The sequence below is a fragment of the Hydra vulgaris genome, chromosome 09 (assembly GCF_038396675.1).
Source record: "Hydra vulgaris chromosome 09, alternate assembly HydraT2T_AEP".
NCBI classification, from domain to species: Eukaryota; Metazoa; Cnidaria; class Hydrozoa; order Anthoathecata; family Hydridae; genus Hydra; species Hydra vulgaris.
In genome coordinates this window covers 52,390,001-52,406,132 of record NC_088928.1, presented here as the reverse complement: position 1 = coordinate 52,406,132, position 16,132 = coordinate 52,390,001, and the positions used below count along the sequence as shown (strand labels likewise).

At 27.7% G+C, this 16,132-nt stretch overlaps 1 protein-coding gene across 2 annotated transcripts in view; it reads right to left on the bottom strand.

The window, feature by feature from the left end:
- LOC100208202 (uncharacterized) overlaps window positions 1–16,132 on the bottom strand; it is a 122,910-nt gene that overhangs the window by 73,545 nt on the left and 33,233 nt on the right. For both annotated transcript variants that reach the window (XM_065806029.1, XM_065806028.1), the window contains exons 9-11: window positions 6,907–7,259; window positions 1,910–2,011; window positions 1,576–1,727 (exon numbers count right to left, since the gene is read on the bottom strand). In XM_065806029.1, the coding sequence (XP_065662101.1) occupies window positions 1,576–1,727; window positions 1,910–2,011; window positions 6,907–7,259 (607 nt within the window). The remainder of the gene's footprint in view (window positions 1–1,575; window positions 1,728–1,909; window positions 2,012–6,906; window positions 7,260–16,132) is intronic.

Sequence of the window (16,132 nt, the reverse complement as noted above, 5' to 3'; positions counted from 1 at the left end):
TAGCATTCATTTTTTACCATTTGCAGCATACTTGAGTTTTATATTACCATACTTAAGTTTGATATTGTTGACAATATATAACAAATAAACCAAAAACCCATTTAAGGAAATACAGAAACCAAATAGGTTTTGTTGTTTGTTGAAAAACCAAAAAATATAACTTTATTGACGAGAAAGTATTTAATTTTATAAATTAAGATTTTATTTTTTTTAATTAACTGATTTATTTGGGGAGAGGTGCAGTGAGTGTACATACATCAACTAATATCACTAAAGACACAGTGCAGTGTCACATGTATGTATGAATATCTAATAAGAGTTTAAGTTTAAAAAATATTCTCCAAAAAACGGAATAAAAATGAACCCATTAATTATAAATATTTTAGATTACAGTATTTAAGAAATTGTTTTATACTAAACACATTAAAAACAAATTTTAAAAGTTGACTAAACAGTTTTGAAAGGAAGATTTAATTATAAAAATGACATTTTACTTATATAAAAATAGTCAGTATTTCTCATTTAAAGACTTTCAAAGAAATAATAAATTAAACATTTATTTGTATAATAAATTAAACATTTATTGTTTATAAACCATTGGACTTTTTTCTTTTTTTTTGTTGTTGTTGTTGTTATTCACCTCCTCAAGGCCATGAAGGCCACTACAGATGAGGAGGCTACTCAATAGTGATTATAACCCTCTCTCAACTCTATAACTCCGAAACACGAACCTCAACAAACAAGGCCGCTGCGTGGAGAAACAAGTTGAGCGCAGTACTACCAGGGACGTGGTGGGGATCGAACTCGGAACCTCTCGCTTCTGAAGCGAGCGCTTTACCACTACACCACTACCGCATATAACATGATAAATTCATTTAACATGATAAATTCCACCCAAAAACTGCTGATAAGAACCAAATTCCTTCCAAAGAAATTGTAGTAAGGAACTGTTGAAATTTTTCTTTCAATACTTAAGAAAAATGCAAATCAGTTAGTATGTATTAAATCAGTTCAATAAAAGTTATTATACTGTGCTTAAAATCAAAATTGGTTCTTTAATAAATACCTGCTCTTTTGTTTTACAAATTTCTTGAAAATCTTTGAAACCGAAAAAAAAAATCTTTTTAAAATAACAAACGCTTATTTTGGTGAAAAAATTTCATATCAAATAGTTTTTAAATGTTTTAACTAATGATCTTTTAGTTATAATCATTTTGTCTGGTAATAATCTAGCAACAAATTTAAGAGAAGTAAAGTTGAATTTCATCATCATAAATTTCATCAAACAATTACAGCTTAATATTTCTGTACAAAAAACCTTGGTTTTAATTTTTAAGTATTATTATTTTAATTGAATTACATGGATGTTCAATTGAGATGTTTTAAAACATGCAACACCTTGCAATAAGAGTTGATGAAGCTTATAAGTTTGATGAAGCTTATAATTTTGAGGACTACAACTCTCATTATGCTTGCATATACTTTGCATAATTTTTTTTTTAAATATAATATATACAAACATGATCAGATACTCACACATAAACTTATAAAGTAAATATAAACAGTCAGTAATACCTGATTCAAACATTTTATCATATTCTGACTTAAAAGACAGTGATGAAACATATTGAATAACATAACCCAGAGGTACATTAATGACACCAGTCCCTTTAAAAGTTGGCGCTTCTGAAATTTCATCTTTATCGCATCTGAACATTCTTACTCCACTAAATAAATTTGTAAACTATAATTAAAACAATTATCAAAATCAAAATCATTTAAATATCAAATATTGAAAACAATAAAAAACAATATTTTTATCAATAAAAAAGGATTAATCTTGAACAAGTTAAAAAAAAAAAAAAAAACACTAAAATTATTTTGACTAAGTAGTTTTAAAAAAGTTTACTCTTTGGCGCCAGTAAATCGCCAACCAGGAGTCGTCTCATCAGCGTTATAAATCTTCATCATTGTGTTAAATCCCTCTTGTAAAATATTCATATAAGGAGTCCTAATTTAAAAAAAAAGGATTAACTTAATCAAAAAAATTAAACACTTATGATTCTATTAATAAAGAAATTATATATTTATGTGAGTTAGTGAAGATTTGAAAAACATTTAGTATTCTATTGTAAACCTTTTATTTTACTTTATTTTCTAACTTTTTTAAGATATTTGACAGTGTATTGATAGCTTGTTTATATTTGTTCCATAATTATGTCCAAGCAATATATTTAAATGTTTAAAATATGTGGTTTACATGGAACAAGTGAAAAATTGATGTTAAATTTGTAATTACTTTGTATTTGTGCTAAAATTAAATTTCATCATAATTTAGGTAAAATCTAAAAATCACTATTTTAATAGAAATTATACTACATAGTTAAGAGAGCGTATCATTAGAGAGATGATTAAATTTTACATCACAATAATTTTCTAGAGGAGTATTAACCATCTTAAACTTGGCATTGTTTAAGATTAAATAAAAATGACTACATAACTTTTACTACTAAAAGTTTCATGTGTTTTGCAATTATTAGGTAAAAAATACATCATGTATTTTTTACCTGATGATTGCAAAACGCTTGAAACTTTTAGTAGTAAAAGTTGCATAGTCATTTTTATTTAATTTTGTCAAAAAATCAATTATATAGCTCTGATATCATTCGAGTCAAGAGTGCTTGAAGAATGATATCAGAGCTATATAATTGATTTTTATCTATTATTTATACAAAATATTTAAAAGCACGAATCAGAATTTATTTTTATTTTTTTTTGTTGTCACTTAAACTAACTTTCATGCTTTGAAATCACCTTTAATAAATGTTTAATTGTGAAAATTGGGAATTTCCAAAAAAAAACTCTAATTAGTCTGCCGGCAATTTCTTTCGTTAGGGAAACTGTATCTAACTATTTAAATAGCATAATTTTTTTAATGATTTATAACTGATAAATTTTTTTTTCTACAGGTAGATTTAATAGTAAAACTTTTTAAAAAAGTAAATATTTTTAATGATTTTTTATCATTTTGAAATTTCTTTTTTAATCGCATATAAAAGTCAGATAACAAACCTGAGATTTCAACTGAAGACATCATTTCAATTCATTAATTGCATAGCAATTATATAGCTGGGTGGTTGGCGAAACAAGCAAGAATTAAATTTAAAACTAATTAGATCTAATGATAAAATATTTTAATTGAAAAAACAATTGATAAAGCAATATGTTTTTATTCGAATGGTAAGATAAGTGATGTAACATAAGTTGAATACAGTGTCAAAATAATATATTTATTCAAATTAACATATTTTAGGTGGGTCACTAATTAATAGGTCATCTAATTGAACTTTTTTATTTTTTATAAGTATTTGAATTAACGAAATCATTTTAAAATTTTGAATACAATTCAAAATATGGATTCACAAAAATCCGACATTCAAGTTGAAACATTTTTTAACTTGTTTTCAGCATAACATAAGTTAAAAAGTATTTTTGGTCCTAAGTTCGCCATCCTATATTCAGACTCAAATTTCTCATCTTGTTTAATTCAACAGACTAAAAGGTTTGGTACATACTTGCAAAAATTTAAGTAAACAGTTTAAATAGGATATTATTTAATAAAGTTGTTGTGCATGTAACATAAGTTAAAAATGGAACATGCCATATATATATGTGTGTATATACATGATTTGGAGTTTTATGCTTTATGCAACCATCAGACATTACAAACAACCATAATGACAAAAAAAAATTATATACAAAAATACAATACAGTGTTAGCTTAGATAAAGTTAAAGTTGCAGATAACAAATTTGTTTTCGTGGTGGCATTTTGATACTTGCTCATTTCGTTTATTCAATAGTTTTAAAGATGATATAATGATATGGTAATCTTCAATTAAACAAGGATTACACATCTTTCCTCCAAGTTTAAATGGCTCTGCTCTATCAATAATCATCCAGGAAAATAAGAGTTAAAAATCCTTTTTTTTTTAGTTCTGTAGAATTTACTTTACTATTGTTTTTATATTTGTACCAGCAAAATAGTTTTTGTTTGTTCCAGCAATATTTAAAGGTGCACTCCATTAGACCTATAAAATTAAAACCATTATCCAGTGGTGATGTTTTTATATTGCAGATGTAAATTTTTATTTTTACTAAGACACATCTTGCAGAGGACATTGTGAAGATTGCCAACAGTTACACATTGGAATAATTATATCAGAAAAATAGGATAATAATACTGGTGATGTTAAAAAGACTTTTAAGATATTGTTGTTAAAGATTTTGCAAAACTTGTGTGTTTTTGGAAAATGCTTTTCAATTAGATTTAGGAAATTTACTTACACTTTGTGTAAATGGGGGATTAAACCAAATGTTTCATGATCTTAATTTTGGTTTTGTTGAGGCAAGGCTTTTTCGAAATGAAATCTTTTCATTGTACCCACAAACTGTTAAAGCATTATAAAATGTTATAAATTGGTGTTGCTCTATCAAAAACTTTCTTGCTAGATGATACGTTGCTAATATGGTTGGATATCACGGTTGGTATGGATTTAATAATACTAGGGGGGTGGTTAGAAATTATGTTGATGTATAATGGGTGGTCACCTGGATTTTGTATGACTGGAAAGTATTTTATGACATAAAACGGATTTCGAGAAGTTTACAATTTTTAAGTTGGTTTTTATAGTTAGTTTTAGATTCAGCTTCTCCTAAAAAAAATAAACAATATTTTTTAACAAAAATATCGTTTATTTTTTTTAATTAATTTTGATTGATTCAATCTGTTGAATCAATTAACAGATTGCAACCCAGTTTTTCCTTATTGTATGCAGAATAATAAAGCCAACTAACTCACATATTGCAGCCCCATCGAAAATTCATAGTGACGTCAAAATTAGGATCTCATAGTTATTTGACCCAAATACAATTATTTTCAACAAAAAGTAATGATTTTCTTGAGTGATTTATAATTTCTTGTGCTTTATCTGAGGTTTTTGTAAATTTTTTAGCATGAATAAGTGAATCTTGAAGTCATTCTTTAGAGATGAAAGGTTGCTCTTCAATACCAAACTAGATAAAAGTGAAGTTATGTTTGTCTTTAATATTGCATAACAATATTATAACATCATTTCTATTATGACATTGGTTTACAAGAGTGGCATTTCTGACTTTATTGTTGATGTTTTCCAACTTTACTTACCTTTCCAAGGTCTGGTTTAGATTGATTAAGAGATGCCGTGGGATATAAGGTATACCTAATGTTGTAGATTTTGACAAACATGTACTTTTGTAAAACTAAGAAGTCAAAACCTGGTGGATCAAAAAATACATCTAGAGCAAAAGTAATTTGTACATAGTAACCTAGTAATCTAGGCCAATTTAATGATTTATCTTTATTACTAACATCAAAAATTGCATCATTAAGATTAAAGGGAAAACTAAACACCACAAGAAACCAGAATATTAGGATGTAGAAAAATTATCTTAGACAGAGATTGGTAATAGTGAAAGTATTTGATAGGGTGCATCATGGATGATTAAGGTGCTTTGGGCATATATTGCATTAAGATTGAGTATAAGCATGTTGTTAGCAGGTTAGTGAGAAAAGTTAGCAGGTTAGTGACAAAAAGGAGAGAATTAGGAAAACTTGACAAGAGCGCATTACAATTGATGTAAAAACCCTCTGACAAGGAGAGAATATAGCATAAGATTGGAGAAACAATACTATGAGAAATGTCTAACCTGTCAAGCCCAAAAATATGAATGCTAAAATAATTATCATTTTTTTTATAATGATGATGATAATTTTTTTACTGTCTTTGAATCAGTTTATTTAGGTTCACTAATTTATGTTTATCTTAGCAAATTAGTCAATGAATATACATTATTTATAAAGTGATGTATTCGATTAAGTTTGAGTTTATTTAATTCAATTAATAAATTATTATTCAGTGCAAAAAAGGAACAAAATATGTAAAATTAGAAATTTTACATTTGAAAAAATTGAGAGAGCACAATATAAAAGATAAAATTTATTTATGTTTGGATTATTTTAAAAAATATTATACTTTATATTCTTAAAATAAAACAAAACACAGGTCTACAAAAAAAGTATTTTGTGTGTTGAAAGCATCAGGAATGAAAACACATTTTTCTAAAAATTAATGTGCACTAATTTTAAAGCTACTTTGTATCACTGGTGCATTTATGATATCATAATAAATAGAATTCAATGCAAAGTTGCTAACACAAGAGTCAATCAAAACAAAAGTTGTTAAAACAAAAGCCAATCAAAATCTCTGTTTAAATATTTAGTTGATTTTTTTTGACTCAAAATAAATTATCTAACAGTAAAACATACAACAGTAAAGCACACAACAAGATTTCATTCTAAATGATTGATAAGTTTCAATTACATGAACATCCTGGTTTAAATGTTGACCTGTTTATGGCTTGGCACATAATTTTTCATGACAAAAAAATAAACGTGAATGTAAAAAATGTTTTTTCAGTAAAATAATATAATATAACTTAATAATTTTCTGAAGTAAATGAAGTAACTGCTAAACACCATTTTTCATGGTAACTTATGAGCAACTGAGTAACATGCAATCTGATTGCCATTATAAAAAAATTCTTAAAATTTGAAAATATAATTAGTCAAATCAGCAAACAGACCAAAATGAATGTACTTGCTACATGTATAACTGTAGAAAAACTAAGAACAATTATGTTCTTACTTTTTTTCCAACACTTTACATATAATATAGTTTTGGAGAAAAACTAAGGACATAATTGGGATAGCATGAAAAACTACAAAAAGTTTCAATTTAAAATTAAATTTAATGCAAATTTATTATTAATTAGTAAAACCAATAATTTAACTACTATGAAAACTTACAATTGAATATTGATTTTTTCTAATAAACTTTGTTCTTCTTTAATACCGTTGATTTTCACAGATTTTGCTAATGAAATTGGCTCTATACTTTTTATGGATTTTTCTAACATACTTGTTTTTTCTTTGCTAGTATTGATTTCCACAGAATTTTGAGCTTTAATAAAATTATTATTATTATATCCAGTACTCTTTTGAGATTTGTCAGTACTCCTCTGAGATTCATCAGTACTCCTCTGAAGTTTGTCAGTGTTCCGCTGTTTGTTAGTGCTCTTCAGTGAAACACCATCATCATCATTATCACTCAACTGCATTAAAAGTTGATTACTAGTCTGAGATAAGTTATCCATTTTGACCTGTAAAAAACAAGTATATTATTTGTATAAATTTTAAAAAAACAAACAGAAAATCAAATAATAAATGTTAAACTAAATTTTGAAAATTAAAAAAAAAAGATTTAAATAATTGCTAATAAAAAAATCAAATAGAATAATAAGTTTATCAAACTTAATATATTTATATTGAAATATAAAAAAAAATTACAGTTTTGTATTACAAAAATATAATTGTGTAATATGTGATTGTAATACTTAAAGCCTATTAAAATGTCAAGTCACCAGACTATATTCAGACTAAGTATTTTATAGTCTTTATATATATATTATAGCTGGACATAATACATATTTTATAGCCAGACATAATATATATTTCGTAGCCAGACAAAATATATAGTCAGTAGCTTGTATAGACTATATAGACATTTCTTTATAGCCGGATGACATCCACAGTTTAATATATGTATAAATATGTATTAATTATTTAATATTTTTTATAAAGTATTAAACAACTTATATCTGTTATACTTTGTGCAGGAAATCTGTGTTGCTTGAATTAGATGGAGCAATAATTGTCCACAGAAAATTATGAAATAAAAAAGGAAAAGTTGTGTCAAGGGATATAAGTAATGCAAACAAAAACAAATAGATGATAAAAATAAATGGATAAAAGAACAAAGATTAATTTTAAAAAGAAAAAGGTAAATCATGCTTGAAAAAAAAAAAAAAGAGATAATTCATCCTTAAACTATAGCTGAAATATAAGGATATACATAAGGATAAATATATAAAAATAAGGATAAATAAAAGGATAAATATTAGATAGGATAAGGATACGGCATTACTGTTTGTAAACATTTTTTATCTAATTTGTCCCTCAAATCTAATGGTCACGCTTTTCCTGTCATTCCAATGAAACAAATTAACCCATTGTAATATATCCAAATCACAGCAGCTTCTGTTGCTAAAGTTATTTCTCATTTAATGTCTTCTATAGCTTTTAGTCCATACAATATTTCTCTCATAGCCTTACAAAAGTGTTCTCCAGAACTCTCTTCAATTCTCTCTAAGTTATTTAAGAAGTGCTAACTGAAGTAACAAAAAATTTACCAAAGATTGGTTTGAGATTACCAAACCATTTTAATATTTTTAGTATTTAAGTCATCCTAGTCATCATCAGGTTCTATCTTTGGCATTATTTCTTATCTACAACAATTATCTTCCTAACAATCTTACCTCTAAAGAGGCTCTGATTGCTAATGACTCAATTTATACTCCTGTCTTTTCAAAATGTCGTCTCTTTTTAATTGCTTAGAACAGACAGGTAATATCGAATATGATCATTCTTCTGTAGTAGCTTGGAGCTTGCAGTGGCTTGTGAATTTTGACTTCAACAAAACTAAACAATTTACTGCTAATAACTATTGTAATATTGCAAAATGAAAACAAAAAATGTGATTAGAATGATATAGCAGAAAACAGACAAAATGATTTATGAAAATATAATTAAATATTAGAGAAACTTAAAGTATTATAAAACAGAAACTAAAAAAGATAGTTAACTAATTTTTCATTTGTAAGAAAAAAAATTTTTAAACAAGTAATGCATCTTGGATAACACACTAAAACATACAATTGTATTTAAAAACATTATTAAACATAACAAAAGATCTAATATAAAAAATAAAATTGCAATATATCAAAGTTTGCGAAAGTAAACAATCTTTAAAAAAAGTAATTAAAATATACCCTTAGTGTTTTTCTGCCAGCCACATCTCTTTTTTGCAACTCAGTTGCAACAATTTTTCAAATAGTATTACATACTATGTCATACTATATGTATATGTATATATATATATATATATATATAAATATATATATATATACATATATATATATATACATATATATATATATATATATATATATATATATATATATATATATATATATATATATATATATATATATATATATATATATATGTGTGTGTGTGTATATACATATAGACATATATACTGCAATTTTAATTCCAACAAAACTCTGTAAATAGTATTGCAATAAACAACTGATAGTTGTTTACTGCAAACAACTGTCACAGTACTGTTGACATTCCTATATTAATTAATGGCCAACCTCTTACTGAGTCCTCTTCTTTACATCTTCTTGGATTATCATTTACTACTGACTTTTCATGAAAACCATATATATAATCAATTGCTAAATTAGCATCTGCTAAGGTTGCTTCTCTTTATCGTACTCGCCATTTTCTCTCTCCTGGTTCTATTCTCTAAAAACCTTTTATTCACCCCTATATGGAATACTGCTGTCATATTTGGGCTGGTTCGTCTAATAATGCTCTTTCTCTTCTATACAAGGTCTAAAAATGCATTGTAAACCCAGTATATCTGCTTAGCTTGAGCCTCTTTCCTATCATCGGAAAGTTGCATCTGTCTCTTTTCTACAAATACTATCATGGTCGCTGCTCAAAGGAGCTATCATCTCTAATTCCATCAACTAAAACTCATTCCCGCTTGACTCGTCACTCATCAAAGTCTCATTCTTTTACTGCATCTGCTCCTGCATGCTCCAAAAACTTTTAATCTTCTAGTTTTAGTTTTTTTACTTTAGTTTCTTTCTTCACACTTCAACCCTTTGGAACTCTCTCCCATCTTCAGGTTTTCTGGACTCAAACAACCTTGAACGTTTTAAGTCTTCTATCAACCGTTTCCTTGTTCTATAACTCTATTCTTTTTTTTTAGTAACTCCCAACTTTATAGTGGTAGCTTGCAGCCTTGTTTGAAGCCAATCAGAATGAAAATATACATATATTTGTTTTAGCTTTTTTTTTTTCCCAACATCTTTGCTTCCAACAAGGCTGCAAGCAACCACTATTAGAGTAGGAAGTTACTGGATAAGAAAAGATGAAGATTATATAGCAAGATTACACTTAACAGACTACTTAAAAGTGTTGGCTTCTTACCAAGACAAGAATAAATGGTAGTATCAACAGCAAACAAAGCCACCTTAGATATGAGATAAGTTACAGGATATGTAAAAGAGTGCTGTCCGTTGAGGACAACTTTTATACTACAATTTGAAAGGATCGATAATCTTAAAGATGTTACCTGATACACCGTAACAAAGAAACTTATCGAGAAGACCAGCATGCCAAACTTTACCAAAAGCTTTAGAAATGTCAAGAGCAATAGCCTTAACCTCTCCACCTTTAATGCAAAATAAAACTTATTGGTTATTACTATTAGCAAATCAGCTGTAGAATGAAAAGACTGAAATCGATATTGATGATCCATAAGTTATTAGATTCAAGATGAGAGATTAAGTGTTTGTTAATTAAAGATTCAAAAACCTTGCTTATGATAGGAAGAAGACTAATGGGACGACTGTTGGACAAGCCAGATCGCTCTCCAGAGTTTTTGAAAATAAGTATAACAGATGTCGCTTTTGGGCAGACTAGAAAACAAGACTCTGATAAACACTTGTTAAATAGTTTTGAAAGTATAGACGACAGCCGCAAAGAACATTTCTGCAGGACTATAACAGATATGTTGTCCGGACCACAAGCTGTAGAAGAGTCTAAGCAGAAAATCACTTTAGATACAGAAGTTGAAGTAATATGAATATCGAGCAATGGATCAACCAGTTTATTGGCTATATCAGGTAGAACACAACTAGTGGAATCAAGAGATAATATTGATGAAAACTTCTTAGCAAACAATTCAGCTTTGTCTTTAGATGAGGTGAAAAAGTCTGAACCATACAAGAGAGGTGGAATATCAGATTTGTTCTTATTATTGATACTGTTAAAGATTCTCCAGAAGTCACGAGAGCCTAATTTTTGAGATAAAATACAAGATTTCATGACCTGAGAATGATAGGCTTTGGCGATAGATAAAACCTTTTTATAACGGTTTCTAGCAGTAATAAACAAACGTCTGTTTTCAGGAGAATTGTTTTGCTGATAGATATGGAAGTAATAGTTTTAATTGGAAACTGCAGCAGCACAATGTGAGGAAAACTATGGAGAAGAGTGAGGCTTGACCTGGAATCGTCGAGGGGGAATAAAAGATTCCTTGACAGCCTGGATCCAAAAAATTATCACACATTCATCAGCAGGAAGACGAAAGAAATCTACCCAAGGGTCATCACAAAGAAAATCATGGAAAGAGTCCTAGTCAGCTTTAAGGTAGTTGTAAGAGGTACAATGATAGGGGTATTCTGATAATAAAGAAGAATGAGATAATAGTTTTAAAGAGATCAAACCGTGGTCAGAAGCACCTAAGGGTAAATGTGGAGAAACTGAGAGCTGAATAGGATCAGAAACAAGACATAAGTCGAGTAGAGAAGGTAAATGATTCGGATTGTCAGGAAAACGAGATGGAAAGTTGACTATTTGAGTTAGAGATTGAGAAAGGCAAAATTGTGTGCATTAACGCCTGCAGAGTCACTGACACTAGAGCCAAGCCATTGACACTAGAGTCAAGCCAATGACACTAGGGCCATTCAGTGTGATAAGATTAAAGTCACCAACAACGATATTGGCTGATAGATAAAGAGGGTTTGGTCAATTTGATTATAAATAACATCGAAAAGGGTGCAGTCTTGAAATGAAGGAAAGCAATATAGAACAAAGAGAAAGGCGATAGAGTGAAATGGTGCTAAACGAAAGCACATAAAAGAATAGTCTGTGGATTCAAACCTAGTTTCTGAACAAATGAGTGAAATTTATGAATGTAAATGCCCAGGCCAAGCATGTGGCTATTAGAGTCTTTACAAATTAAAGGAAGATAACACTAAGATCACAAGATGAGACAGCCAAACACAAATTAGTCTCACAAAGAGCAAGTAGGTCTGGTGAACTTTTCAAGAGATAAGACTTAACAGAAGGAGAATTTATAGATCTTATTTTCTAACCTTGATTAAATCTTTACCCATCTAGGCCAAAATGGATTCGATTGTATTCAAATCTTGTAATAGAGCAGGACATGTTGTTGAAGGTAATCATTTTGATCAATATAAAGTTCTATAACATGTCTATATTGATTTGGCACACAAACTTACACACAGTTATTCCATTTAAATTAGGCAACCCCAAATGCTAACACTCTAACAACCACCTTGCAGCCTGGGTACAATAAAGCGGTTACTATACTTTTTAGATTTAAATTTTTTAACAAAAATTTGGTCTTTTCTATTTATTGCTTTAAAGTTCAAAATAAGATCTAACTCATCTCACAACAACTCGAATAGGTTTAAATCAGGAGACTGAGAAGTATATATTTTAGTTCTTTTTGTTTTTCTTCGGCTGTGATATATATATGGCAGAATTTAAAAGTGTGTTTAGGGTCTTTATCCTGTAAAAACAAATCTGCAATCCATAATTCTTTTTCTGCGCTGAAGTGCATGTTTTCGGAGAATGTTGTGATATTTTTTTATATCCATAATGTTTTCAATTTGCACAAAGTCACCAACTTTGTTTCTAGCAAAGCATCCCTAGACCATGTTATTACAACAACTTTTGTATTGTATTGCTGGGATGAAAAACAATTACAATAACTGTTGTGGTGTATTGTATTACTATTTCAAAGTCTAATAGCTATTGCATTTTAAAGTATTTTGATTCTTTTTCCACAATTTATTGTTATTTGGGCACTAGAAAATTCAGAGGTTTCCATAGCACTTGTTTTTAGCAGTCATTTATATATTTATGAAAATTATATTTATTTTGAGAAGTAAAGTGAAGCCAGGAAAGCCAAAGAAGTATATATATTAAGTATACCTAATAAATATTAGGTTCAGGGGCGCTCATGTCATCCATTTCTAGTAACCATTTACATATATAAATTTTATTTATTTTGAGTATATAATATAGCTGTTTAAAGAATAATTTATTTAGAATTAAAATTAATAATATTCATTCAAAATCATACAAATATATAATTTATCATGTTTGTAATTAAATAATTATTTACTTAGTGAAGTCAAATTTTTGATTTTTTCATAATTTTGTCTAAACTGATATTTAAATGTTTCACCGGATGATGATGTCTAAACTAATTGATTAAATACATAAACCAGATAAAAACAATTTTTTTTTTCAATATAATTAACCGCTAATGAGTAATAAATTACAGCATTATGGAATCAGGAAACCATTGGCCTGGGTAATTATCAATTAGATTGTCTAAAAATGTGAACTACTTTTGTTTTGTAAAAAATTTTCTACATTTTCGTATTATCATCACCTACCAGACCATACTGGTAAATTTTGTAAGGGATCATTTATGAAAAATAAGGCAGTTTGGAATATCAAATGAATATTGTTTTTGATTTGTGTAACAAATTTCTTGTATAACTTTGCAACTAGATCCAAAAGTCCAGTTACTTTATGAAACACATACAGCCATAAAAGCCTAAGAGAAACAAAAGACAAAGTTATATTAGGTAAGTGTTAGTTGAGTAAAGTTCAAACTTTTATAGAGCTATATAAAGTTTGCAACGAGGACAAGTGATATTCAGTAAATAGAATAGAAATAGAATCAATAATTATATACTAGTTGTACCTATATCAAGGTCACATATTTCGGAGACTGGACTGTTAAAACATTAAATTTTGATATTGCAATATATTTTTTTATTACAATAATAAATTGCTATTGTATTATAAAGATGAATTACAATACAATATTTATTGTTATTGTAGTGGATCATTGCAATACATTTTTTTTCAGATATTGTTATTGTATTATGTAGATGAATTGCAATACATTATTGTTGTTAAAATAATAACAGAAACATTAATTACATTATTGTTTCTGTTATTATTTTCATTACAATTACAACAGTCCGAACTCTAGCAAAAACAACTTGTTTTTCTACACTCGGCAATGCTTTTTAATCTATTTTTCTTTGATCAAAACATGACATGTATATACTTTTTTTTTAATTTAATACAACATATCTCCAATTAAAACAGCAAAATTTCTCCAATTATAACAGCAAAATATGCCCATGGTATGATAAACATATACTTTATGTTCACAAATCGGTGTGAAGATCTTTATAATCAAAATGTCATAATAAATGCTTAAAATTAATGTTCCTCTAGTAATATATAGTGAGTAGTAATTTTCTACTTACCATATATATATATATATATATATATATATAATATATATATATATATATATATATATATATATATATATATATATATATATATATATATATATATTACTACTTACCATATATATAAAATTACTTTTATTTTTCAACATAAAAATTATATTTTATTTTTCAACATAACCTAACCTTCTTTTTTTGTTATCTTTAAAGCAATGGGAAAACAAAAGGATATTTCACCATCTCTAATTGGACTGATTCAGGGTCTTATATTGGCTGGAAATAGCTCCAATAGACAAACAGCAAAGAATGTAAAGGTTTCTAGGGCAACAGTCGATAGAATTAAGAAAAAAATGGGGGAAAATGAACCATTGTTATCAGAAACAAGGAAAAACTGTGGCAGACATCGAGTGACAACCCCACGTACAGAGAGAAAAATAAGAGATATCGTGGTGGAAAATAGGAGAAAATCAAAAAAAATTCCTTAAATAAATCCTTAATGAACAAGGAATATCAATTTCTTTGGGGTCTTTTCGTAGAAGATTGGCAGAACAGGGCTTCAAAGCTTGTAGACCTGCAATCAGACCCAAGCTCACTGAAGAATTTACACTTTACTGTTGATGATTGGAAAAAGGTATATTTGAAAAAAATCATTCTTATAAACTGAATTCTTTTACATATTTTGGCTACTTATTAAAAAAACGATGTTTTTTAATTTCTATAACTTTGACTTTTAAGGTTTGCTTCTCAGACGAATCCACTATAGAGATCATGATGGATAAAACCAATTTTGTGAGAAGAAGAGAAGGTAAGAAGTTTAATCAGGACTGTTTGGAGTAAAACAAAGAGTAAAACACCCACTCAAAATAATGGTGTGGTCTGTTATAAGTGGCCAGGGAACAGGAAGGCTGTATAATGTAAAAAATATGATGCGCCAGGATCAGTACATTAAAGATCTCGAGGAACGCCTCATACTTCAGGCAAAGGAGTGGTTTCAAGATGGAAAATTTATTTTCCAACATGATTCGGCTCCATGCCATAAAGCAAAAAGCGTATCTAAGTATTTAGACAACAAAAAAAAATTACTGTTTTACCCTAGCCAGGAAATTCACCAGACCTAAATCCAATAGAAAATTTATGGGAACTTTTAAAGCGGGAAATGACAAAAATTTTGGTAACCAATAAACAAAATTAATTGAAAGATTATTTGAAGTATGGCACCATAACGAAAACATTCAAAATCAGTGCTTAAATTTGATAGAGAGCATGCCAAGGAGAGTTGTAGCAGTCATCGCAGCTAAAAGTGGTCATACAAAATATTGATGTCAATGTAGATTTTGTATTTTTTTTTTTTGTAATATAACATAAAAGTTATCACCGTTTTTTTTCTAAAATACCTAAATGTTCATGAACCAATTGATTTAGAAATTCAATGTATGCTAAAATTGGTGATTTTGGCACCTAAACCTTAAAAATGTGGAAATTTTATGGTGGCTCTAATTTTTTAAGCCACCACTGTATATATATATATATAATATATATATATATATATATATATATATATATATATATATATATATATATATATATATATATATATATATATATATATATATATATATATATATATATATATATATATATATGTGTATATATATATATATATGTATGTGTATATATATATATATGTATATATATATATATATGTATATATATATATATATATATATTATATATATATATATATATAT